The sequence below is a fragment of the Podarcis muralis genome, chromosome W, assembly GCF_964188315.1.
Source record: "Podarcis muralis chromosome W, rPodMur119.hap1.1, whole genome shotgun sequence".
In the NCBI taxonomy this organism is placed as follows: Eukaryota; Metazoa; Chordata; class Lepidosauria; order Squamata; family Lacertidae; genus Podarcis; species Podarcis muralis.
In genome coordinates, this window is record NC_135674.1 from 9,305,407 (window position 1) to 9,330,472 (window position 25,066).

Below are 25,066 nucleotides of genomic sequence, written 5' to 3' on the forward strand. Positions count from 1 at the left end.
TATTATGTAGGATGTTTCCTTGCCAACCCATCTGGGTTGTCCTGCGTCTCACTTTGTGTTGTTTAACGAACGAATGGGGTTGTGCTGACCTAGAGTGTGGTGGGTGGAGGACTAGTGGGATTAGGATCAGATTTGGGTTAAAGAGTGGGGGATAGATTATAGAGAGTAGCCTATATGTAGTCATATAGGTGTGTGTTAGGGGTATTTTGGGCCATCTGGCGTTTAGCTGGTTGGTCCTAGGACTCAGCTGGTGTGGATGGCCTTGTTTAGGGGCAGGCCATCCTGTTAGGATATTTTCGTTCCACCTTAAAAGGGAGCAGGCTGTTGTGTGTCACAAGCCTGCGTACTTCCTGCTCACAGGGAGTTTCCGTTTTGTATATAGCTTTTGTTTCTGTCTGTTTCCTTGACACAAAAGCAGGCAGTCATGTTTTTCCTTTGTTCTGACCAGCGCTGAATAAAGCTGTAAATACGCTCTCCTGGGTGAATCTTCCGTTGTGGAAACTCTGCGAAAAGGGCGTGCACGAGTCCTGGAATGTGTCTGAGGCCCGTGTCGCTAATTGACTGATGCTGTTCCGATGGGAGTCGAGTTCGTCCAGAGACGACGATGGAGGCCTGTCTCATGAGGCTGCCTGATGCCTCTGACTCCCTGGCAGTATCCCAACACATCCTCCCTGTCGTTTGCAATAGGGGGTGGTCAGTGAGACAGTGTTAAGTGTGATGCCAATGTTGGGTATAGGGTTCATAAGCAGTGTTGCCAATGTTATTAGCAACATGATTGGTATGCTGGGGTGGGGATGTGGGTGTAGGTATGCTCTGGTGCCACCATTGTGCTGATTGGGTGTCAGATTTTAGCCTGTTTGTGGGTTGTTTTATTGAGGTTGGAGAAGTTATTTTTCCTTAGCATGGAGTAGGGGGTGCTGAAAGTGTGGGTTTTGGGTTGTTGTGTGGTGGGGAATGTGGTTTGAAGTCGTCTGGACTGGTGGGGTGAGGATCTCTGTGGAGGTGCAGGGCTGGGAGGGTGTTGATGGTGTTGGATATATTTATGGCCTGGGGGAGGGGGGGAAGGAAGGAAGGGGGGGAATCACCAGTCCTTCAGTTTGAGGTGTTTTCCGGGTGCTTCATTCAGCTGTGGTTGTTGTTGTAGGGTTGTCCATCTGTGATGTGTTGGTTTGGTTGATCTTGGTCTGTTGTCTTGTGCCGTATGTTCGGCGGGATGCTTTTGTGCGTGGTGGTGGTTGGCTGTGTTGGTTTGCATTGTTGTGTCACTTCTGTTGCTTCTTTTTCCTCTTTACTGTCGTCCAGTTGTTTGGTGTTGTTTCATCGTGGTGGTCGTGACTCACTTGGTGAGTTTGTCCGTTGCCATTCCAGTGGAGGGTTGAGTTCGAGGTTCTTCAGTAGTTGCAGGGCTTCAGGTATGTTGGTAGCCATGTGTTGTGTTGGTTGTTACTATGAGGTGGAAGGGGAAGTCCCATCGGACTTGATCCCTGCTTGTTGGAGACACTGGGTGCATGGGCGTAGGTTTTTCCTCCAATTTAGGGTGTCCTGAAATAAATCCTGTGAGGCCAATATGGGGTTGTCTCCGTATTGAAGGCTTGTTGAGTTTCTGAAGTTGTTCCATACCTCTTCTTTCATTTTGTAGCGTGTGAAGCATACAATGATGTCTCGTGGGGGGGCGTGCGTTGGGTTTCGGCATAGGTTTTAGGGCTCTGTGAGCCCTCTCCAGGTCGTCTACCTCGAGTGTCAAGTTTGGGATTGTATTTTTCAGCCAGCGTACAATTAGATCTGCTGGGCTTTTCTCCTCCACTTTTTCAGGAAAGTTGCGGAAGTGGAAGTTGCAGTGTCTACTACGGTCTTCAAGGTCTGCCTGTTTGATATTCATGGCTGCATTTTCCGTTTCTATTATTTCCAGGTGGCTTTCCATTTCAGCCAATTTATTATTCATATGTGTGTTCTCCTTTCGGTACTTTATTATTCTTTCTTGTATTTGGTTCTTGTTTTCTAGAGTTTCCATTTTGGAGGTCATGTCACTGAACGCTTTCAGTAGTTCTCTTAGTCTCATTTTCACTTCCTTCAGTTCTCGTTTTGTTGCTGGGTCGTTGTCATCTTGGGGGGAGGTGTTGTGTTCTCGTGCTGTTTGCCATCTCCCTGGTTGGTGTCATCACAGTCTCGCTGGTGTTTTTGGTTTCAGATCTGCTTGGTGTCCTCTTGAAGCGGGGCGTGTTGTGGCTAAGAGTTGTGGTGGTGGTTCCTGGGTGTCGCTGAGCTGTTGAGCTGAACAAAGCATTGTTGACTGGTGGCTTTTACAGAGCGTCTGGATTAGGTGGTCATTAGTGTCCCGTCTGGGCTGTGCTTTAAGGGCTTCTTGCAGTCTCCTCAACAATGTTGCCGGGGTGGTGGGGGCAGTCAAGCAGACGAGTAAACAGACGGTTGACGTAAAGGGGTTGGTAGGCAGGGGTATGAGAGACTGGTGGGGTGGGGCCAGAGGGAGGGTGTGTGTTTGGGGGGGTTATTCATGGGTGCACCTGTGTGTACATGTCTGTGCACGGATACTCACGAAAGGAGTATTGGGGTCCAGTTGAGGGTGGAGGGAGGGGTTAGGGGTTTGTGGTAAAGAATTAAGAATTTAAGGTTGGCAAGGGTGTGTTCAGGAACAGAACCCAACAAAGCAATGTAGAGGTTGAAGGTGAAAAAGGAGGGGAGGAAAGGGGGAGAAGCAGGGGAGGGGAGGGATGGAAGTTAGAGTAAAGTAAAAAGGGGAGAGAGAAAAGGAGGGAAGGAGAAGAAAGAAAGAAAGAAAGAAAGAAAGGAAGGAAGGAAGGAAGGAAGGAAGGAAGGAAGGAAGGAAGGAAGGAAGGAAGGAAGGAAGGAAGGAAGGAAGGAAGGAAGGAAGGAAGGAAGGAAGGAAGGAAGGAAGGAAGGAAGGAAGGAAGGAAGGAAGGAAGGAAGGAAGGAAGGAAGGAAGGAAGGAAGGAAGGAAGGAAGGAAGGAAGGAAGGAAGGAAGGAAGGAAGGAAGGAAGGAAGGAAGGAAGGAAGGAAGGAAGGAAGGAAGGAAGGAAGGAAGGAAGGAAGGAAGGAAGGAAGGAAGGAAGGAAGGAAGGAAGGAAGGAAGGAAGGAAGGAAGGAAGGAAGGAAGGAAGGAAGGAAGGAAGGAAGGAAGGAAGGAAGGAAGGAAGGAAGGAAGGAAGGAAGGAAGGAAGGAAGGAAGGAAGGAAGGAAGGAAGGAAGGAAGGAAGGAAGGAAGGAAGGTGGGGAGAGACAAAGAAAGATGAAAATACTTGGTTGCAGTGGTGGTTCTAGTTATAGTATGAGGTAAAAGACCACTGGGGAGGGAGGATTGCTAATGAAACTGTGTGGGGAGGTACGTGTATGTAGATTTTAGGGTTTGGAGGGTAAGAGGGACTAGAAAAGCAGACTAAATCAAAGAAGGAAGGGGGGGGAGGAGATGAGGGATCTGAAGCTGTTGAGGTTGTGATGCCTGGCAGTAGTATTTGTATATCAAATGCCAACAGTAAAAAAGTAGGCTTCGGTGCAGGGAGGGGCGGAAAAGGCTGGGGGTGACGTGACTTTTATGTTGGGGGAGGTACAAAGACTGACCACTCCCAGATTCTACTAGCGACTGAGCCAGCCATGAACTTATGATGCTCTTCACTGTAAATAGTTTGCACCAAGAATAAAGCCTGTAAAAGACAGGTCAGAGTCTTGCCTGGTTACTCTCGAGCAACCACAGCAGCATCTGACAAAAATAAAACGAAATACAGAAAATAGGGAAAGTAAGTTAGAGAGTGGCAGATTGTCTGGTAAAAAGAAAGTTAAAAAAAATATTGGGAAGGAAAGAGGACAACAGCAACAAAAAAGTCCCACCCTATTTTTTTTTTGGGGGGGGATGTGTTTTTAAGTAATAAATGGATGTATTTTAAAAATGGTAGTAATAGTAATTTAGTGAAAGGGCTGAAGACTTAGGGAAGGGGGGAAGAAAAAAAGGGTTAAAAATATATGAAAGGAGGAAAAAGATTTATATATTAAAAATAGAGGATAGAGTTAATGATATTAACTCTATCATTCATATATATGTGTGTGTGTGTGTGTGTATACGGGAAAAAATGTAAAAAAGGGGGAAATAAACAGCTGCGTGTCTTTTCACGGCTTCCCTTGCCCTCCCGGTGCGCTCTCCTACCTCTCCTCCTTTCCCTTCTTAGCGGCGGCGTTGGCGATAGCAGCAACAAGTGTCTTTCTTTGCCCACTATTTCTCTCTCCTCTTCTCCCCTGCGCCGGCTTCGGTATCTTCTTGGTCCTGGATCATTGCTGGGCAGTCGGCTGAGTGGCTGGGTGTCCTCGCTTTTGTTCCTGGCTCGGCCTGGGGGGAGGGGTTGGCAGCTCCCTCAGTTGGCGTGCTGGGCGCCCCCGGTGCCCTGTCGGTTGTGGCGGTGGCAGCAGCAGTCCCGGCAGTCTGGGAGCCAGCCAGGTAGCCCAATTGGTTCTGGCTGGCTTCAGGAGTTGCTTGCTGCTGTGGCGTCCGCCATGATGCCTCACTGGAAGTCCCTCAAATGAGTATATTTGAGTTTAGGTTATTGTTAGACAAATTATGTCCCAAGGATCTTTACCCAGAGGGCGTCAATTTACTATGTGTAAAAAAGGATTCTACACCACAATCAGGCATAGCCAGATTTATTGTCGTAACAGTACTGCACAGGTGACCCCTCAACTCATGCTGTAAAGAAGGAGTATGAATTCCCGCTTGCATCACACATAATTTGTAACCTAAAACCGTTCAAATATTCCTCCTACAATTCCTATTGGTTAAGAAATTGCAGTTTAGAGGCTTAACGATCTTCCTACATCATATGTCCCTCTATTATGTACCCCCACCAATAACATACATCCCATGTCCATTCAAATTAGCAGATTCTCAAACAGTGGTGTGTTTTATAATATTAATGAAGCGCTTGAGAATGCGTACTACTTCTTAAACTATCATTTGCTATTTCTCCTTGTTATCTCAAGTCACCTCTAAACTATAAATCTATCACTCTCAGGGTCAGCATGGGCCTTTAACACATTGTTTCATAGACAACACCCTGTTTCTTAGTCTTAATTGCACCCTCTAACAAGGAAAGGAGTTTAGGGTGAATCCTTTGATTCAGCTAACTCCCAACATCTGCTGTGTCTCATTTTAAGTGTCTCCAGCAATTAAACTCAGGTTGTAAAACATTATTGTGTGCAGATAAACAGTTCTGTGAAGGGGCCCCTCCTTTGGGCTGTTTGTGAACCTCTTGGTTCACAGAACCTTGGTGTCTTAAGGCAGGCATGGTCATTTTTACTATTCCTTCCTTAAGAATAAAATTTATTTTTATTAATTTATTCCACAATTACTTAATTAATATTAGGCATGTAATTGTGTGTCCATCAAGTGTTTTTACTATGGAAACATTCAGTAGTTCTTAAAGGTTTTCTGTTTTAGGGCCACGACAGAGGGTTGCTTTTTCTGTGTGGGAGGACTTGTGAAAAGTTTCTAAATTACAGTTCAATAGTTACATTTGCCCTCTATGGGTGTAATCTAGTAATGCTATTGCACAAATTACCTATTGTCAGGGACTGGAATGCAGAGGCTGAGGAGTGGGTGAGATTGCCTCCTCCTTCTGCTGTTGACAGGGAAGAGGGAGAGATTGTTGATTTACAGCCAAGCTATGAGCAAGATAATCAGGCAGAGGCTGGCGAACAGCTTAGTTATGAGGATTTAACAGAAGCAGGAACAGAAATGGGGCAGACTGTGGACACTTTGTTAGACAGCATAGGTGATCTGCCTTCCCCTCAAATGCGAAGGTCTTTAAGGATACAAGAGCAGCGTGTGCAGAGGAATTTGTCAAAGGGAAGACTCCGTAGGAGCAGGTGTTGCTGGGAAAGAGGGAAGGAGGAGTCAGAGTGAGCAACGTCATGGTGGCAAAACATGAATTGTCTGTTATCATAGAGACTGAATAAATCATAATTAAAGCTATCTTGTTTCCTCTTGGGTCCTTGAAACCATCTGGAGAGGAGCGGGGGAATTCCTCAGGCCTGACACCTATTCACTATGTTCTAACTAGAAATGCTGTATGGTGATATTCAAAGAAGTGTGCATGCACACGAAAGCTCATACCAAGAACTAACTTAGTTGGTCTTTAAGGTGCTACTGGAAAGAAAAAAAATTTTTTGTCCAGAAAATGAAGTGTAGTAAAGATGTTCTGGGGTGACTGGATGGTAATTCCACAATAATGATAACTTTAAATCCACATTTTTGCTGTAACGTATTAGTCATAATATGGATTTCATGTCTATCTTTTAGTAGCCTTCTGCATTTTCACTGTTATCTTCCATGCATGTAACGTGCTTATGGTGTGCATAAATTCTTAGCATATTCAATAACCTACTATATTTTGCCAGTTAGTTACATTTAGAACAAGTGTTCTGAGCTTCCATATTGTAGCATTAATATTCGTAATTAACATGTTAATATTAATATTTGTTGTAAATTCTCTTTTGCAGGCTTTTGTGAAGGATGTACATGAAGATTCAATAACTGTTTCATTTGAAAATAAGTACGTATGGTCCTGCTACTGACTAGTATAGTTGTAAATGATGTAATTGTGAATTGTATATAATCTGCTAATGCAGTAGTATTGGGGTAGTGTATAAACTTAAATAAGCTAATACTTAGAGCTTGATTTGGATGTTTCTCGTGTAGCTTGCAGATGCTTATGGAGGTGATTGCATGCCATTGCTATGATTAATAATGAATAATGTTCTGAAACCTATTTATTTTTATGTTTAGCACTTTGTGTCAAGAATGTTTCATTGAAACATGTTTTGATTTTTAAATAATAATTTGTGGTAGCTTAAAATAGCACTTCAGGTGTTCGTATAAAGGGTCATTCCATATCAAGTGATCCAATTTTTTTAGCTCATGTCACCCAGTTTTCTGTGAGTGCCTGAGGTCCCTGCTCTTGACACTTACCATCTGGCCTGGGGCGGGGCCTGAAGCCTCAAAAGGATTGCTCTGCTGCCCAGGAGGACTCCCCTGTGTGAGTGCCTGAGGGCCCTGCTCTTGCCACTTACCATCTGGCCCAGGGCGGGGCCAGAAGCCTCAAAAGGACTGCTCTGCTGCCCAGGAGGACTCCCCTGTGTGAACGCCTGCTCTTGCCAATTACCATCTGTCCCAGGGTGGGGCCTGAAGCCTCACAAGGACTGCTCCTGCCACTTACTATCTGGCCCAGGGTGGGGCCTCACAAGGACGGTTGTTGCCACTGATGCTGCTACTGCCCAGGAGGACCCGGAGGGGTGCAGAGTTCTTTTTAACATGTTTTAAAATTTTCCTTTCCCTTTAGATTTTTAATATATGGGGGTGGGATGGATGTTTGGGTGGGCTTGGGAATTTGTTAGATTTTGATGAATTTGTAATTTTTGCAGTTTTTATTTGTATTGTTTTTTGGGTTGTTTTTTTTGTTTTTATTGTTTTAAGGTTTTATTGTTTTGCACTGCGAAAGAATAACATTAATTGCCATCAATGGAGGCTACTATGAGGCTTGGGATTGCTACCGTGGAGGGGCGAGGGAGGTATGGCGGTGGGGGCAGATGTTATAGGCGAAGGGGATCGAGATATGGATATGCTCGAGGACTTCCAGGGTGGCGCCATCGGCAATGGCGGATTCCCTCTAACTTGGAGGGGACCGGCTCTGCGGAAATCGGGTCTGCACCGCTACGGCGCAGCGGGGACCCTTCATAAATCACAGGCGGGTGAAGCCTGTGACCGTGGGACTCGGCGGGCACCTTTTGCGCCCCCCCAATCGGCGAAGGAGTCCAGTTAAGGGCTCCGGAGCGAAGCGGGGAAGTGGCGCTGTGCTGTGAGTCGTCTGCTCCTTCCGTGGAGTGAAGCCGCGTAGCCGTTGCCGGAGAGCGCTGCCTTCTTCCTGGAAAATTTGGCTGTAAAACAACGATCCGTGAGTAGGTCAATTTCGGAACTAAAGGAACTTTTCAAACTATTTGGCACCGAACGCGGGGAGGCATAAACAGGAAGTCTGCCTTCCGTTCTTGTAAAGGGAGTAAAGCAATGAACTTGTAAGCGGAAACCTCAAAGGACGTTCCTAAGGATTAAAATCCGAACATCAAACAAGCGATTTTCCCCCTTTGATGCAGGGGAGGAGGGGGGAAAGGATCTGAACTGTATTTCCCTGCAAAAAGAGAGAGCAAGAGCAGCTAAAATCCACTGCTCAAATCCCTGAGACCGGCTCCCAGTGAACAGTAAAAATGCCGTATTGGGAAACGTGCTGTTGCTGAAAGTACTTTTTCTTTTGACAGTTAACTCTGCGTCTGAGGATACAATTAAGACACAATATTATTGACTGGCTTCTCCTGATTTCAAAGTATCAGGAAATAATTGAAATAGAAACTGTTGTCCTTTTGAGACTGGGGGGCGAAAGGGAAAAGTTAGTTACTTTAAGACATTATTGAATGTTGCTGCTACTGTGTCCCCCTAGAGGAACTTTGAAATTGTTACAACTGCAGCTGGGCCAAGGGAATTTTCCATTTCAAAACAAACTCTGACTCTGAGTGTGTGACTGGCCTTGACAGACTCTGACTCTGAGTGTGTGACTGACTTTGACTTTTATCTGGAGGGTTATGGCAGATGGGAAAGACAAGATAGATTCGCTACAAGCAACCAGGTCTGGCAGAGTATTTCGTACAGACGGTGGGCTGCAAAGGAGAGCTTCGACATCCGGCCCTGCTGGCTTGCCAACAGCAACCCCATTGGCACAACCTAAATCTAAAGGTATGGCTCCTGACGATGCCCTGGCCCAGGCACTTAGTAAAATAAATGAATCTTTGGATAGAATAAGCAAACAAGTAGCCGAGGCATCGAGCAAAATTGACCAAAACACCACAAGTATTAATCAAAACACTACAAGCATTAATAATTTGGGACAGAAGGTAAATATTAATACTGAGACTATTCAGAAATTACTACAGGAATCAACTTTGACACGAAAGACAGCTGATGAGGCAAAAGTAATTGCAACCGCTACAGCCACCGTTGTAGAAGAGAAGATACCACCGATACATAAACAACTTGAAGACCACAGATCAATATTGTCTATGATTGAGTTGAGGGAGAAACAAGCAAATTTAAGGGTCAGGGCGGTCCCTGAACTGGAGAAAGATAATTTGATTGAATTTCTTACACAGGAATTTGCAGACCTCTGGAATCCAGATTTGGAGAAGGACAGCTTCAAGATAGTGAGTGCTTTTATACTTGGAAAAGGAGGGAGAAAGAACAGAGTGAGAGACTGTTTGATCACCCTCCGAACAAAAGAGGAGAGAGACAAAATCTTGAGTCTGCACTTCCAGAAGACCTTGGTAATACATCAGTCAAGAGTGGAGATATTTAAGGATATTCCGAAACACCTTTTGGACCTTAGGTCCAATTATAGAGATTTGACTGCTCTGCTGAGAAGTAACGGAATCTTTTTCAGGTGGGAATTCCCCCAAGGCCTGTCTTTTAGCTACAAAGGTAAGAAGATAAAAATAAGATCAGAGGATGACAAAGATAAATTTTGGAGAGACCACGGAGAAGACTTGCAGAAGAAAGTCGCAGGAGAGTTAAGAGCACTTGTAAGTGAAACTTAGGATACACCAGATTTACCTCCTGAATTAAAAGACCGCCTGAAGAAGGTGATACCACCAACAGAACAGGAACAGACACTGGGTGCAGTTGGAGGAGAAGCATAGTAACTACATCATGGCTCTGCAACTACTAAGTTGGAATTGTAACGGTTTGAACTCCCCTCAGAAAAGGAGATCTGTGTTTCATTTATTAAAAAAGGAACAATTGGACTTGATTTGTTTACAAGAAACACATATGGTCTTTAAGGTGCTACTGGAAGGAATTTTTTTTGTTTTGACTATGGCAGACCAACACGGCTACCTATCTGTAACTGAACATATAACAAGGTTACACAGGAAACTATTGATTAATAAAAGACTTGGTCAGGAGTTTATTTCATCAGACAAGGTTAAAAAAAGAGGGGTAGTGATTTACGCAAAAGAGAGATTACTACCGAAATTTGTCTTTAAAGATGACCAAGGAAGATTTGTGGCAATTGAAATTCAAACACAGGGAGAAAAATTTTTGATAGTAGGTGTTTACCCACCAAATGAGGGGAAATCTGATTTTTTTTAAAAAGTTGCATGAGATCCTGATGGACTATTTGGATTACAATGTGATTTTGATGGGAGACATGAATGGAGTGGTATCTACACATATGGACAAGGCACAAAGACAGGTAGTCACTAAGGATGGTAGACTACCGAAAACTTTTTTTGAGATGACAGACAACTTGGATTTAGTTGATATTTGGAGAACAAAGAACCCCTTGGCCAAAGACGGAACCTTCTTTTCTGAAGCCAAAATGACATAGACTAGAATTGACCAAATATGGGTAACTAGAGGAATGGCACCAAAGACAAGAAAAGTGGAAATCTGCCCAAAAACATGCTCCGACCATAATGCTGTCAAGATGGAAATGAAACTAACACCAGCTGGTTCCTTCAGATGGAGGATGAATGACACCTTATTTAGAGATGAAGAAGTGTTTAAGAAGGCCCAAAAAACCTTGAGAGACTACTTTGAGATAAATATGAGCACCAATGTGGAAAAAAGAGTAATCTGGGACGCTAGTAAAGCTGTTATGAGAGGGTTCTTGATACAACAGAATGCATTAAAAAAGAGAATCCAGAATGAGAAGAAGGATAAAATTTTGGAGAAAATAAAGGAAAGCGGAAAAAAATTGAGAGCAAAACCCAAGTCGCAAGAGATTTTGAGAGAAATAGTTATATCAAGTGCAATATATGAAAATGATGAACCAAGAGATTGAATGGAAAATTAAACAAATGAGACAAAAGACATTCGAGTCGGCTAATAAATGTGGGAAGCTGTTGGCTTGGCAAATGAAAAAAAAGGCAAAAATTAAATACAGTCACAAATTTAGAAGTGGAAGGAAGGAACATACAGAACCCAGCTGAGATTAGAAATTGCTTCCAGAGGTACTTTAAACAACTATATACACAAGGGCCACAGAAAGAAACCGAAGTAGACCGATTTTTGAAAAAAAATGGATTACAAAAAACCTCTCAAGAAAACAAATTAATGTTGAACTATAAAATAACCGAACAGGAGATAGAAGGTACCATTCAGAATATGCAATTGGGTAAATCTCCAGGACTGGATGGACTGACTTCTAGATACTACAGATCTTTAAAAGAATGGCTAGTACAACCTTTGAAAGAGGTCTGTAACGAAATAATGGAGGGGAAAAGGGCACCAGAGTCGTGGAAAGAAGCATATATCACACTTGTACCGAAAATAGAGACTGAAAAGACGCAGCTTAAGAACTATCGTCCCATATCACTGCTTAATGTGGATTACAAAATTTTTGCAGATATTTTGGCTAAAAGACTAAAAAGAGTGTTAGTGGAAGAGATACATAAAGACCTAGCAGACTTTCTCCCAGGAAGACATTTATCTGACAATGTGAGAAACATAATTAATATTCTAGAGAAACTACAAGTGAATATAAACACTAAGGCAGTTTTAATATTTGTGGATGTGGAGAAAGCTTTTGACAACATTTCTTGGACTTTTATGAAAAAGAACTTACAGGGTATGGGGGTAGGCCAAGGTTTTGAAAACGGTATAAGTGCAATATATTCAGAACAAAAGGCTAAATTAATTGTAAATAATGTGGTGACGGAAGAATTTAAAATAGAAAAAGGGACACGACAAGGTTGCCCAATCTCCCCATTGCTTTTTATATCGGTCCTGGAGGTTTTGCTGAACATGATTAGAAGGGACCAGTTGGTTAAAGGTATACAGGTCGGAGCCAAAGAGTACAAACTGAGAGCATTTGCAGATGATTTAGTATTGATGTTACAGGAGCCAGAATCTAGTACTAAAAGGGTTTTAGAACTGATTCAAGAATTTGGTCAGATTGCAGGGTTTAAACTGAATAAGTCAAAAAACAAGGTTTTAGAGAAAAATTTAACACCAATTGAGAGAGAGAGGTTTCAGAACATGACAGGTTTAACAGTGGTTAAGAAAGTCAAATACTTGGGGATTAACATGACAGCAAAAAATGGGAATTTATTTAAAGATAACTATGAAAAATGCTGGTTTGAAGTGAAAAAAGATTTAGAAATATGGTCAAATTTGAAGCTTTCATTGCTGGGCCGTATCGCTGCTATAAAAATGAATGTATTGCCTAGAATGTTGTTTTTGTTTCAGGCATTGCAAATTGTGGACAAGGTGGACTGTTTCAAGAAGTGGCAGAGAGATATTTCAAGATTTGTCTGGCAGGGCAAGAAGCCTAGAATAAAATTTAAAATATTAACAGATGCAAAGGAAAGAGGTGGATTTGCCCTGCCAGACTTTAAAATTTATTATGAATCAGCAGCTTTTTGCTGGTTGAAAGAATGGCTACTTCTTGAAAACACAGACATTTTGGATTTGGAAGGTTTTAACAATGTATTTGGATGGCATGCATATCTGTGGTATGATAAGGTCAAAGCGCAAAAAGCATTTAAAAACCATATTGTTAGGAAAGCATTGTTTAATGTTTGGATAAGATATAAGGATTTATTGGAAAATAAAACCCCAAGGTGGCTGTCACCGATGGAAGCGAAAGCTCAGAAAAAGCTCAATATGGAGGTTAAATGGCCGAAATATTGGGAAATTTTGGAACAAGATGGAGATAGACTAAAACTGCAGAGTTTGAGAAACTAAAGAACAAAGTGCGAGACTGGCTTCATTATTATCAGATAATGGAGGCATATAATTTGGACAAGAAAATTGGCTTCCAGGTGGAAAAATCAAAATTAGAAACAACTGTTAGAACCCAAAACTAAGACTTTGTCAAGGATGTATAACTTGCTGTTGAAATGAAATACTCAGGATGAAACGGTGAAATCTGTTATGATTAAATGGGCACAAGATGTTCGACACAATATTATGTTTGCTGACTGGGAACAGTTATGGACCACAGGTATGAAGTGTACGGCATGCAATGCCCTAAGAGAGAATATTATGAAAATGATATACAGGTGGTACATGACACCAGTCAAGCTAGCAAAAATCTATCACTTGCCCGATAATAAATGTTGGAAATGTAAAGAAACTGAAGGTACATTCTTTCACCTTTGGTGGACGTGCCCAAGGATTAAGGCTTTCTGGGAGACAATATATAATGAATTGAAAAAGGTATTTAAATATACCTTCTTGAAGAAACCAGAGGCCTTTCTCCTGGGCATAGTCGGCCAATCGGTGTTAAAGAAGGATAGAACTTTCTTTATGTACGCTACAACAGCAGCAAGAATACTTATTGCAAAGTATTGGAAGACACAAGATTTATCCACTCTGGAAGAATGGCAGATGAAGGTGATGGACTACATGGAATTGGCGGAAATGACTGGCAGAATCCGAGACCAGGGAGAAGAGTCGGTGGAAGAAGACTGGAAGAAATTTAAAGACTATTTACAGAGATACTGTAAAATTAATGAATGTTAGAATGATGTTGGATTGAAATTAAGTGGTTTCTAGCTGTAATGGTATAAAAGAATATGAAAAAATTGGTTTTTTATAAGTAAAAATTTAATGTTATAATAATTTAAGATTAAAGATCTGGGTAGAATAAAGAGGGAAAGAAACTGCTGAATTAATAAATTGAACTGGAATACAAAAAAGAGAGGTACGAGGAGGTCCGGGAAACAAGTAAATGAAAAATAATGTGATGAAAAGATTGATTGTTTTTAACTACTTTTATTTTGTATTTTGTATTTTTTCTTTTTCTATTTTGTAATGTAAAAACCCTAATAAAAATTATATATATATATAAAAAGAGATATGGATATGCTCGTACCCCTTCCAATCTGCGCCTCATCCCGAGGGACGAGGGTAGGGTGAGCAAGGATTACTCACCTCCGTCACTGGTGCTGTGCAATGCAATGTCTATAGGCAACAAAACCACCACCCTGCGAGATTTCTTTACCTCGCAGGGGGGTCGACCTGGCTTGTGTGACGGAGACCTGGGTGCGCAAAGGGGAAACAGTTACCTTACAAGAGATGGCGCCCCTGGGTTTCTCCACCCTCCACCAGTCGCGGACTGTGGGCCGGGGGGGGAGGGGTGGCATTATTAATCCGGGAAGATTGTCCTTTCAGGGCTCTACCATCGCCATCGATCCCCGGCATTGAATGTGTTGGCCTAGTGTGGGGCTCCGAGGAGAGCTTGGCTGTCTGGCTGGTGTACCGGCCACCTAGCGCAACAGCAGCCACCCTGTCAGGCCTACTGGAGGCGGTGGCCGGCTGGGCCTTGGAGTTCCCTAACCTATTGGTATTGGGGGACTTCAACATCCATGCTGATGCCACTCCCTCCTCACAGGCTCTGGACCTGGTGTCTTCCATGGCGACACTAGGGCTCTCCCAGTTTGTTTTGGGCCCCACACATCAAGCAGGCCACACGCTGGATTTGATCTTTGGCGTAGGTATAGATGTGATCATGTCTCCTTCAATGAAGGTGCCATGGTCTGATCACTACGCTCTGAAAGCCAGGATTGACTTTCCACCCCCACCCTGCTTAGGTGGCGAGCCGATTTGGGTTCGCCCGCAGAGGCTGATGGACCCTGATAGATTCCGCCAAGCCTTGCGGGACCTTGCTCCCTCTGGCGACTCATTGACTGAGTTTGTTGAGGGCTGGAATATCCAGCTCCTGGCAGCCATCGATGAGATTGCACCTAAGCGCCTTCTGCGACCCCGCAGAAACCGGGCTCCTTGGTTTACCGAGGAGCTCCGGAAAATGAAGCGGGACCTCAGACGGCTAGAGTGAGTATGGCGGGGTGCCCGTGACGGAGCCTCAAGAACATCTTATAGGGCTTTTATGAAAACCTACGAGATGGCGGTGAAGGCTGCTAAGAAGTCTTACTTCTCGGCCTCCATTGCATCCGCTGGCTCTCGCCCGGCGCAATTATTTAGTATAATCAGGTCTTTAACGTCCCTTGAGGGACAGCCAAATTTAAATAACAATTTGACACACAGCTGTGATGCATTTGCGAGCTTTTTTGCGGAGAAGGTCTTGTTGCTCCGCCATGACCTCCCTGCCAGTTTGGATACAATAAAGGAACTGGAGGCCCCTCGACTGTCCTCGGGTCCAGTATTGGACCACTTCGACCGGATATCCCCAACCGATTTGGACAGACTCCTCCGAGCTGGAAAGCCCACCACCTGTCCTCTCGACCCGTGCCCATCTTGGCTGATTAGAGCGTGTCCAGACGAGGTGCAGGCCCTCCTGGGGGATATCATCAATTTGTCCCTTGGCACGGGGACTTTCCCAGGGGAACTGAAGGAGGCAGTGGTGCGCCCGCTCTTAAAGAAAACATTAGATCCTTTAGATCTATCCAATTACCGCCCGGTTTCGAATCTTCCGTTCCTGGGTAAGGTGATTGAGAGAGCGGTTGCTGAACAGCTTGGTGGGTTTCTGGATGAAACATCGGCTCTGGATCCATTCCAGTCCGGCTTCCGCGCTGGTCATGGGACCGAGACGGCTCTGGTTGCCCTAACAGATGATCTTCGTAGACAGCTGGATCGAGGCGGGTCGGGGCTGCTGATTCTTCTAGATCTGTCAGCAGCTTTCGACATGGTTGATCACGAACTCCTGGACCACCGCCTTGCCGACGTGGGGATCCGTGGCACAGTCCTTCAATGGCTGCGCTCGTTTCTCTCTGGTCGGGGACAGACGGTGGCGCTTGGGGGGGAATTGTCATCGCGCCACTCCTTGGTGTGTGGAGTACCTCAGGGTACGATACTCTCCCCAATGCTTTTCAACATCTTTATGCGCCCCGTCGACCAGCTTGTCCGGAGTTTGGGGTTGGGTTGCCATCAGTATGCCGATGACGCCCAACTCTCTATCTGTTGATGGATGGCCATCCTGACTCGGCCCCAGACACACTGACCAGATTTTTGGAAGCTGTGGCTGGATGGTTACGTGGGAGCCAGTTGAAGCTAAATCCTTCGAAGACAGAGGTCCTGTGGCTGGGACGGGGCGATATGGGATTGGGGGGGCAACTCCCATCTCTTGCGGGGGCGCAATTAGTGCCAGCACCGTCCGTTAAGAGTTTGTGTGTAATCTTCGACACCTCCCTTTCCATGGAGGTGCAGATTGCAGCTATAACAAAGGCGGCATTTTTCCATCTCCGCCAAGCTAAGCAGTTGGCTCCTTACCTCTTTCGCCCTGACCTAGCCACTGTGATCCACACGACGGTCACCTCCAGACTGGATTATTGTAACTCGCTCTACGTGGGGCTGCCCTTGAGACCGACCCAGAAACTCCAGCGGGTGCAGTATGCTGCAGCGAGACTCCTTACGGGGTCTTCGCTGCGAGATCACATTCACCCGGTGCTATACCAGCTGCACTGGCTCCCGGTGGAGTACAGGATCAGGTTTAAGGTGCTGGTTTTAACCTTTAAAGCCCTATACGGCCTAGGACCCTCGTACCTACGGGACCGCCTCTCCTGGTATGCCCCACAGAGAAACTCACGGTCTTCAAATAAAAACATCTTGAAGGTCCCAGGCCACAGAGAAGTTAGGCTGGCCTCAACTAGAGCCAGGGCTTTTTTGGCTGTGGCTCCGATCTGGTGGAACACTCTGTCACAAGAGACTAGGGCCTTGCGGGACTTGACATCTTTCCGCAGGGCCTGCAAGACAGAGCTGTTCCACCAGGCCTTTGGCCAGGGCACAGCCTGACTCCCTCCCTCGGCAATCTTCACGGAGCTCTGGCCCAATGGTTGCCAGTGGCTTGTTTTGAATTAATTTTATAATGAATGATTTTAGAGTGTTGTTTGTGCTGTACTTTTATACTGTTTTATTGTTGTTAGCCGCCCTGAGCCCGGCTTCGGCTGGGGAGGGTGGGATATAAATAAAATTTATTATTATTATTATTATTATTATTATTATTATTATTATTATTAATAATAATAATAATTTGTACAGTTGTTGAATGGTCAAAACTAAGTCTATATCTAAAATTTTATTTTTTTTATCTCATCCCGTTTGTGAGTTATGAGGGTTTGAAATCCCCCCCCCCCAAATGACAGTTTTGGCCTTGCTGGTCAACACAAAAACCTTAACTTAGTTTTGATCATTCAAAACATGTACACACATATGAACACACATGTACAAAATATTAAGAAAACTGGATGACATGAGGTAAAAAAAGTTGGGATGATTTGGAATGACCCAAAGTTGTGCCCCTCCCCATTGGAGTTAGTTCAATAAGCTACTGGGCTATGACTATTACTCGTATACCTTGATGGTGGGGATTGTAGGTGGTGAATTCATAAAGCTTGAGGCATTTTTTTAAAAAAAACAATTATAATTTTTTTAAATTAAATTTCCAATTAACAAACCAATCATATCACATTAATTCCAAATTATACCAATACATAATAAACTCCAAATATTTAGCCGAATTTTTGTTGGGGGTACCCATGCTTCAAGTTCAGAAAGGGTCCAATCATCTCATATGTCTGCTGCTTTGATGTTCACAAGTCCCATCTTCCATCTCTTTGTTGTTATCCTTTACAAATCCCATCTTCCAATCTTCTTGTTGTTATCATTTTTCTTCTTAATAAATAACCTCTGAGTTATCTCCACAAGCGAGTTGAAGCAAACATTATTATAGTCCTGTGTGGGTTTTCACGCTGATCCAAAAGTCCTGTTCAAACGGCAGGCGTCATTTCGACAGTTCCCATAAAATACAGTCTAAGCGTCTGCTCATTAATTTTCCCAGACCAGTTGCTCCATAAATCAGCCTTTCCAGGGGAGTTTTTGCCAAATCAGACGTACAGTCCAAACATGATAACAGAACAGTGGCTCGCCTCCCCCTTTGACTGTAAATCTCACAACAAAGTCTGTCTCATAATGGCGGTTCCCAATTAGAACTGTGTCACACCAAAAGCCTTTCGTTTCCTTTCCAGATCTTCCACAAAACAAAGCCTTTGGTTAATAATTTTGTTTCCACACAGTTTATTTTCCCATCTCACTTGCTATCAATCATGTGGCGATTCTTCTTGGGGGGAGGGGGTTGTTAGGTAAAAAGCTTGAGGCATTTTAAATTGGAGTTACACAACTCAAATTAGTCATTGGTGTTAACTTTAGAGGCCCACATTCATACATGAACCATTAAAACATTGTGTTTACATTAGGCATAATGCAACTAGAGAAAACGTGTCTAGAAGTTATTCCTCTGTTTCAGGGTTGTTGTTGTTTGGTTGTTGTTGTTGTTTTTTTTTTGGGGGGGGGTAAAACCAACAAGCAAGCCATACCACAAACATCACAGCTCTTATCAGACTAGTAAAACATAAACTATCTCATGACATGTATAACACGTCGACTGCGAGCCTGGGGGTATTTCTGGTCAATCACAGGACCTTTCTCTGCAACCTCAGATGCTGCAGTAGCAGCCGCTGCCGCGGCAGTAGTTGCAGCTACTGCCAGTCTCCACAGCAATGCAACCCTGAGCAGCGGCCACGGGGAGACGAAATCGGATAAGGGGGTGCTGCTGGAGACGGAGGGAGGTGCAAGGAGGAGCCGTGTGTAAAGGAAGGATGTATAACACTGGTCAACAACAAATTTGTTGTCTGCGTTTTTTCAGTTGATTTAGGACGAATCTGATGCGCTGAATCCAAAAATCACATTGTTTTTGCTCGCTCAGGTCAAGTTTTTGAGCTATGGCCACATGTCATTTTTTAATGTTTTTGTTCACATGTACGCTTATGTGGAGCATTTTAGAAGAAGTTGGTGGGGGTAAAATGCCATGTCGAAGAATTGTTTTGATTGGAAATGATTATTTTAATGACAAGAAGTATTCAGGTCCGATAGTTCTGGGTGATTATGTTGAAAAGGGAGGAACTGCTCCTAGAATTATATTTCTACTCCAAATAATCTACTTTCCCAACTCCATTGCACAGTAGTTGCACATTTGTTTCACTTTCTCTCTCTCTCTCTCTCTCTCTCTCTCTCTCTCTCTCTCTCTCTCTCTCTCAAATTTCAAGTTCAGCATCATAGTAATCATAATCCGCAGAATTTTTATTAATGAATTTATATGCTGCTTGATTGCTGAAGCTGACTTCTAAGCAGCTTGCAAGTATACAGTCGTACCTTGGTTGTCGAATGGAATCCGTTCGACTTCCAAAAATGTTCAACAACCAAGGCACGGCTTCCGATTGACTGCAGGAGTTTCCTGCACTCAATTGGAAGCCATGAAAGCCGTGTCGAACGTTCGGGTTCCAAAGAACATTCGCAAACTGGAACACACTTCCGGGTTAGTGATGTTCGGGAGCCAAAACGTTCAAGTCACAAGGCATTCGAGATCCAAGGTAATAATAATAATAATAATAATAATAATAATAATAATAATAATAATAAAAAATTTTATTTATACCCCGCCCTCCCCAGCCGAAGCCGGGCTCAGGGCGGCTAACAACAATAAAACAGTACAAAAGTACAGCATAAACAACATTTATGGGGCCGAGTCAGGATGGCCATCCAGCAACAGATAGAGTTGGGTGTCATCGGCATACTGATGGCAACCCAGCCCAAAACTCCGAACAAGCTGGGCGAGGGGGCGCATAAAGATGTTGAAAAGCATCGGGGAGAGTATTGCACCCTGAGGTACTCCACACACCAAGGAGTGGCGCGATGACAATTCCCCCCCCCAAGCGCCACCCTCTGTCCCCGACCAGAGAGAAACGAGCGCAGCCATTGAAGGACTGTGCCCTGGATCCCCACGTCGGCAAGGCGGTGGTCCAGAAGTTCGTGATCGACCATGTCGAAAGCTGCTGACAGATCTAGAAGAATCAGCAGCCCCGACCCGCCTCGATCCAGCTGTCTACGAAGATCATCTGTTAGGGCAACCAGAGCCGTCTCGGTCCCATGACCAGCGCGGAAGCCGGACTGGAATGGATCCAGAGCCGATGTTTCATCCAGAAACCCACCAAGCTGTTCAGCAACCGCTCTCTCAATCACCTTACCCAGGAACGGAAGATTCGAAACCGGGCGGTAATTGGATAGATCTAAAGGATCTCACGATGTTTTCTTTAAGAGCGGGCGCACCACTGCCTCCTTCAGTTCCCCTGGGAATGTCCCCGTGCCAAGGGACAAATTGATGATATCCCCCAGGAGGGCCCGCACCTCGTCTGGACACGCTCTAATCAGCCAAGACGGGCACGGGTCAAGAGGACAGGTGGTGGGCTTTCCAGCTCGGAGGAGTCTGTCCACATCGGCTGGGGATATCCGGTCGAAGTGGTCCAATACTGGACCCGAGGACAGTCGAGGGGCCTCCAGTTCCTTTATTGTATCCAAATTGGCAGGGAGGTCATGGCGGAGCGACAAGACCTCCGCAAAAAAGCTCGCAAATGCCTAACAGCTGTGTGTCAAATTGTTATTTAAATTTGGCTGTCCTTCAAGGGACGTTAAAGACCTGATTATACTAAATAATTGCACTGGGCGAGAGCTAGCGGATGCAATGGAGGCCGAGAAGTATGACTTCTTAGCAGCCTTCACCGCCATCTCGTAGGTTTTCATAAAAGCCCTATAAGATGTTCTTGAGGCTCCGTCACGGGCACCCCGCCATACTCGCTCTAGCCGTCTGAGGTCCCGCTTCATTTTCCGGAGCTCCTCGGTAAACCAGGGAGCCTGGTTTCTGCGGGGTCGCAGAGGGCGCTTAGGTGCGATCTCATCAATGGCTGCCAGGAGCTGGGTATTCCAGCCCTCAACAAGCTCAGTCAATGAGTCGCCAGGGGGAGCAAGGTCCCGCAAGGCTTGGCGGAATCTCTCAGGGTCCATCAGCTTCTGCGGGCGAGCCCAAATCGGCTTGCCACCTAAGCAGGGTGGGGGTGGAAAGTCAATCCTGGCTTTCAGAGCGTAGTGATCAGACCATGGCACCTTCATTGAAGGAGACATGATCACATCTATACCGACGCCAAAGATCAAATCCAGCGTGTGGCCTGCTTGATGTGTGGGGCCCAAAACAAACTGGGAGAGCCCTAGTGTCGCCATGGAAGACACCAGGTCCAGAGCCTGTGAGGAGGGAGTGGCATCAGCATGGATGTTAAAGTTCCCCAATACCAATAGGTTAGGGAACTCCAAGGCCCAGCCGGCCACCGCCTCCAATAGGCCTGACAGGGTGGCTGCTGGTGCGCTAGGTGGCCGGTACACCAGCCAGACAGCCAAGCTCTCCTCGGAGCCCCACACTAGGCCAACACATTCAATGCCGGGGATCGATGGCGATGGTAGAGCCCTGAAAGGACAATCTTCCCGGATTAATAATGCCACCCCTCCCCCCCGGCCCACAGTCCGCGACTGGTGGAGGACGGAGAAACCCGGGGGCGCCATCTCTCGTAAGGTAACTGTTGCCCCTTCGCGCACCCAGGTCTCCGTCACACATGCCAGGTCGACCCCCTGCGAGATAAAGAAATCTCGCAGGGTGGCGGTTTTATTGCCTATAGACCTGGCATTGCACAGCACCAGTGACGGAGGTGAGTAATCCTTGCTCACCCTACCCTCTTCCCTCGGGATGGGGCGCAGATTGGAAGGGGTACGAGCGTATCCATATCTCGATCCCCTTCGCCTATAACATCTGCCCCCACCGCCATACCTCCCTTGCCCCTCCACGGTAGCAATCCCAGGCCTCATAGTAGCCTCCATTGATGGCAATTAATGTTATTCTTTCGCAGCCTAAAACAATAAAACCTTAAAACAATAAAAACAAAAAAACAAAAACAGCCCAGAAAACAATAAAACAATACAAATAAAAACTGCAAAAATTACAAATTCATCAAAATCTAACAAATTCCCAAGCCCACCCAAACATCCATCCCACCCCCATATATAAAATCGAAAGGGAAAGGGAAATATTAAAAAACAAAACAAAACATGTTAAAAAGAGCTCTGCACCCCTCCGGGTCCTCCTTGGCAGTAGCAGCATCAATGGCAACAACCATCCTTGTGAGGACCCACCCTGGGCCAGATAGTAAGTGGCAGGAGCAGTCCTTGTGAGGCCTGTCAGGCCCTCCCTGGACCAGGTGGTAAGTGGCAAGAAGGAGCAGGGCCCTCAGGCACTCACACAGGGGAGTCTTCCTGGGCAGCAGGCAGCAAGCAGCAAGCAGTCCTTGTGACGCTTCAGGCCCCAACCCAGGCCAGATGGTAAGTGGCAAGAGCAGGGCCCTCAGGGACTCACTCAGGGGAGACTTCCTGGGCAGCAGAGCAGTCCTTGTGAGGCTTCAGGCCACGCCCCAGGCCAGATGATAAGTGGCAAGAGCAGGGCCCTCAGGCACTCACCACAGGGGAGTCTTCCTGGGCAGCAGAGCAGTCCTTCTGAGGCTTCAGGCACCGCCCCAGGCCAGATGGTAAGTAGCAAGAGCAGGGCCCTCAGGCACTCACCACAGGGGAGTCTTCCTGGGCAGCAGAGCAGTCCTTGTGGGCTTCAGGCCCCGCCCCAGGCCAGATGGTAAGTGGCAAGAGCAGGGCCCTCAGGCACTCACTCAGGGGAGACTTCCTGGGCAGCAGAGCAGTCCTTGTGAGGCTTCAGGCCACGCCCCAGGCCAGATGGTAAGTGGCAAGAGCAGGGCCCTCAGGCACTCACCACAGGGGAGTCTTCCTGGGCAGCAGAGCAGTCCTTGTGAGGCTTCAGGCCCCGCCCCAGGCCAGATGGTAAGTAGCAAGAGCAGGGCCCTCAGGCACTCACCACAGGGGAGTCTTCCTGGGCAGCAGAGCAGTCCTTGTGGGCTTCAGGCCCTGCCCCAGGCCAGATGGTAAGTGGCAAGAGCAGGGCCCTCAGGCACTCACCACAGGGGAGTCCTCCTGGGCAGCAGAGCAGTCCTTGTGAGGCTTCAGGCCCCACCCCAGGCCAGATGGTAAGTGGCAAAAGCAGGGCCCTCAGGCACTCACTCAGGGGAGACTTCCTGGGCAGCAGAGCAGTCCTGTGAGGCTTCAGGCCCCGCCCCAGGTCAGATGGTAAGTGGCAAGAGCAGGGCCCTCAGGCACTCACCACAGGGGAGTCTTCCTGGGCAGCAGAGCAGTCCTTGTGAGGCTTCAGGCCCCGCCCCAGGCCAGATGGTAAGTGGCAAGAGCAGGGCCCTCAGGCACTCACCACAGGGGAGACTTCCTGGGCAGCAGAGCAGTCCTTGTGAGGCTTCAGGCCCTGCCCCAGGCCAGATGGTAATATCTCTTCCATCTCAGGGAATCTCTATTGTAACCTCAGAGAGACGACACCGCTGCCGGCTTCGCCTCGGCCTCACGCGGCGCCTGTGAGGGGAGGAGGGACGGAAGGTGGCGGAGGCGCCGCCGCCGTAACGCCTCAGGGAAGCCAGAGCCGCCGCCAGCATTGTTGGGAGTAGGCCCCGCCAGGGAGAAGAAGATATCTGGATTTGCCCAGATTTTCAGTTTGTGGAATATGGTAACCCTAGTATCTCTGCTTTAAATCTTAAACTGAGCCCAGAAGCAGACTGACAACCAGCGAAGCTCACACAAAACTGGTGTGATATCCTGCTTTATCCTCACAAAAACCTTATGAGAGAGTTGAGACAGAGATACTTTGACTAAGATCAGAATTCTTTGTCAAGACTAAAACCAACTACAAAATAATACAAAAACTTGTAAATAAAAATGTGCAATAAAACAATTTAATTGAAACATTAAAATAAGCATCCAAGTATTAAAAAATACAGTAAAGTAAGCATACTTGAACAGTACAGCAGTTAAGAATTAAAACAGCAATTTAAACAATTTAAAATTAAAGATAGTAACAGTAATAAGTATTTGCATTGTGCTCAAGTGTTCAGATGCTGCAGGTATGTATTCTTTTAATCCTTATGACACCCCTGTCAGATATGCCAAGAGACTCAGAATTCCAACTTTTTAATGACTGAGTTACTGTACCTTTGGCAGTTTGATGATAGGCAGAATTCAGAAGTCAAACTACTGGAACCTCTCCATTTCAGACATACAGTGATATGAGAAGCATCACCTGTTGAATTTCTGTCTGATGTGCATATGCTGCAGCCATAGGTGTTCACCAGGAAAAAGAGGGCAATCCTATACTCAAAAAGTTAATTAGAACATGTTACATACCTTTCTGTTACAGCTGCCAAGCTGACTGAAAAACCCACATTCAAAATGGGCATTCTGGGCATAGCTGTCAACTTTTCCCTTTTCTTGCGAGGAATCCTATTTGGAATAAGGGAATTTATCTTTAAAAAAAGGGGAAACGTTGACAGCTATGATTTTGAGAGATATCTAGTTGTCTAGTGAGAGTAGTTTTTTAAACCAATTTCTGTTTGTTTTTCTTTCTTCTAAATGGACTTGACATGATCAACAAATTCCAGAGGGATAGCCTTGTATTGTATTGCAAAATTCATATACCACCCTTTCTCCTAAAGGAATATTATGGCATTTTTAAGACTTAACACATTTAAGCCCACTTTTGTCAGACTGCTGTATGCACCTGTAGCCAACAAATGTTTGTTTTGTTTATGCCACACTAGTGTAAGTCTAACATCTTGTTTTATTGTGATTAATCCCTAATACTGGAGCCCCATTAGTTGTATTTACACAAGAAAACACTCTTGAGTGGGCATCGCAGCCATCAAGTGAGAGAGGAAGGGTTGTGCTTTCATTAATCTGTTAATGTTTTAAGAGATTCTCAGATTCTGGATATTAAAAGTAAGTTCTGCAAAATGCGTTACCATTTACATAGTTTGCCACGGTAAATGTGGCATCTCAGGTACCCAGAATCTTTCATGTAGCAGGATTTTGAAGGCTCAGCTGTATAGGCGGTCCTGCACAAAATTATCTTGGGAATGGAGTGTTCAAAAGCATGGTGCTGGAGAGGTACCACTCAAAAATAATGAATTAGGTTGCAATCCCAATCCAATTTGCTTGGCAGTAAGCCCTTTTGAATTAAGTAGGATTTATTTCTGTGTAGAAATGGTTAGGAT

The 25,066-nt window shown here is 45.4% G+C and overlaps 1 protein-coding gene across 5 annotated transcripts in view; it reads left to right on the top strand.

Moving 5' to 3' along the window:
* Positions 1–25,066, top strand: part of LOC144326387 (fragile X messenger ribonucleoprotein 1-like) — a 182,646-nt gene that overhangs the window by 43,866 nt on the left and 113,714 nt on the right. For all 5 annotated transcript variants that reach the window (XM_077922954.1, XM_077922955.1, XM_077922953.1 and 2 more), the window contains exon 3: positions 6,521–6,573. In XM_077922954.1, coding sequence (XP_077779080.1) covers positions 6,521–6,573 — 53 coding nt within the window. The remainder of the gene's footprint in view (positions 1–6,520; positions 6,574–25,066) is intronic.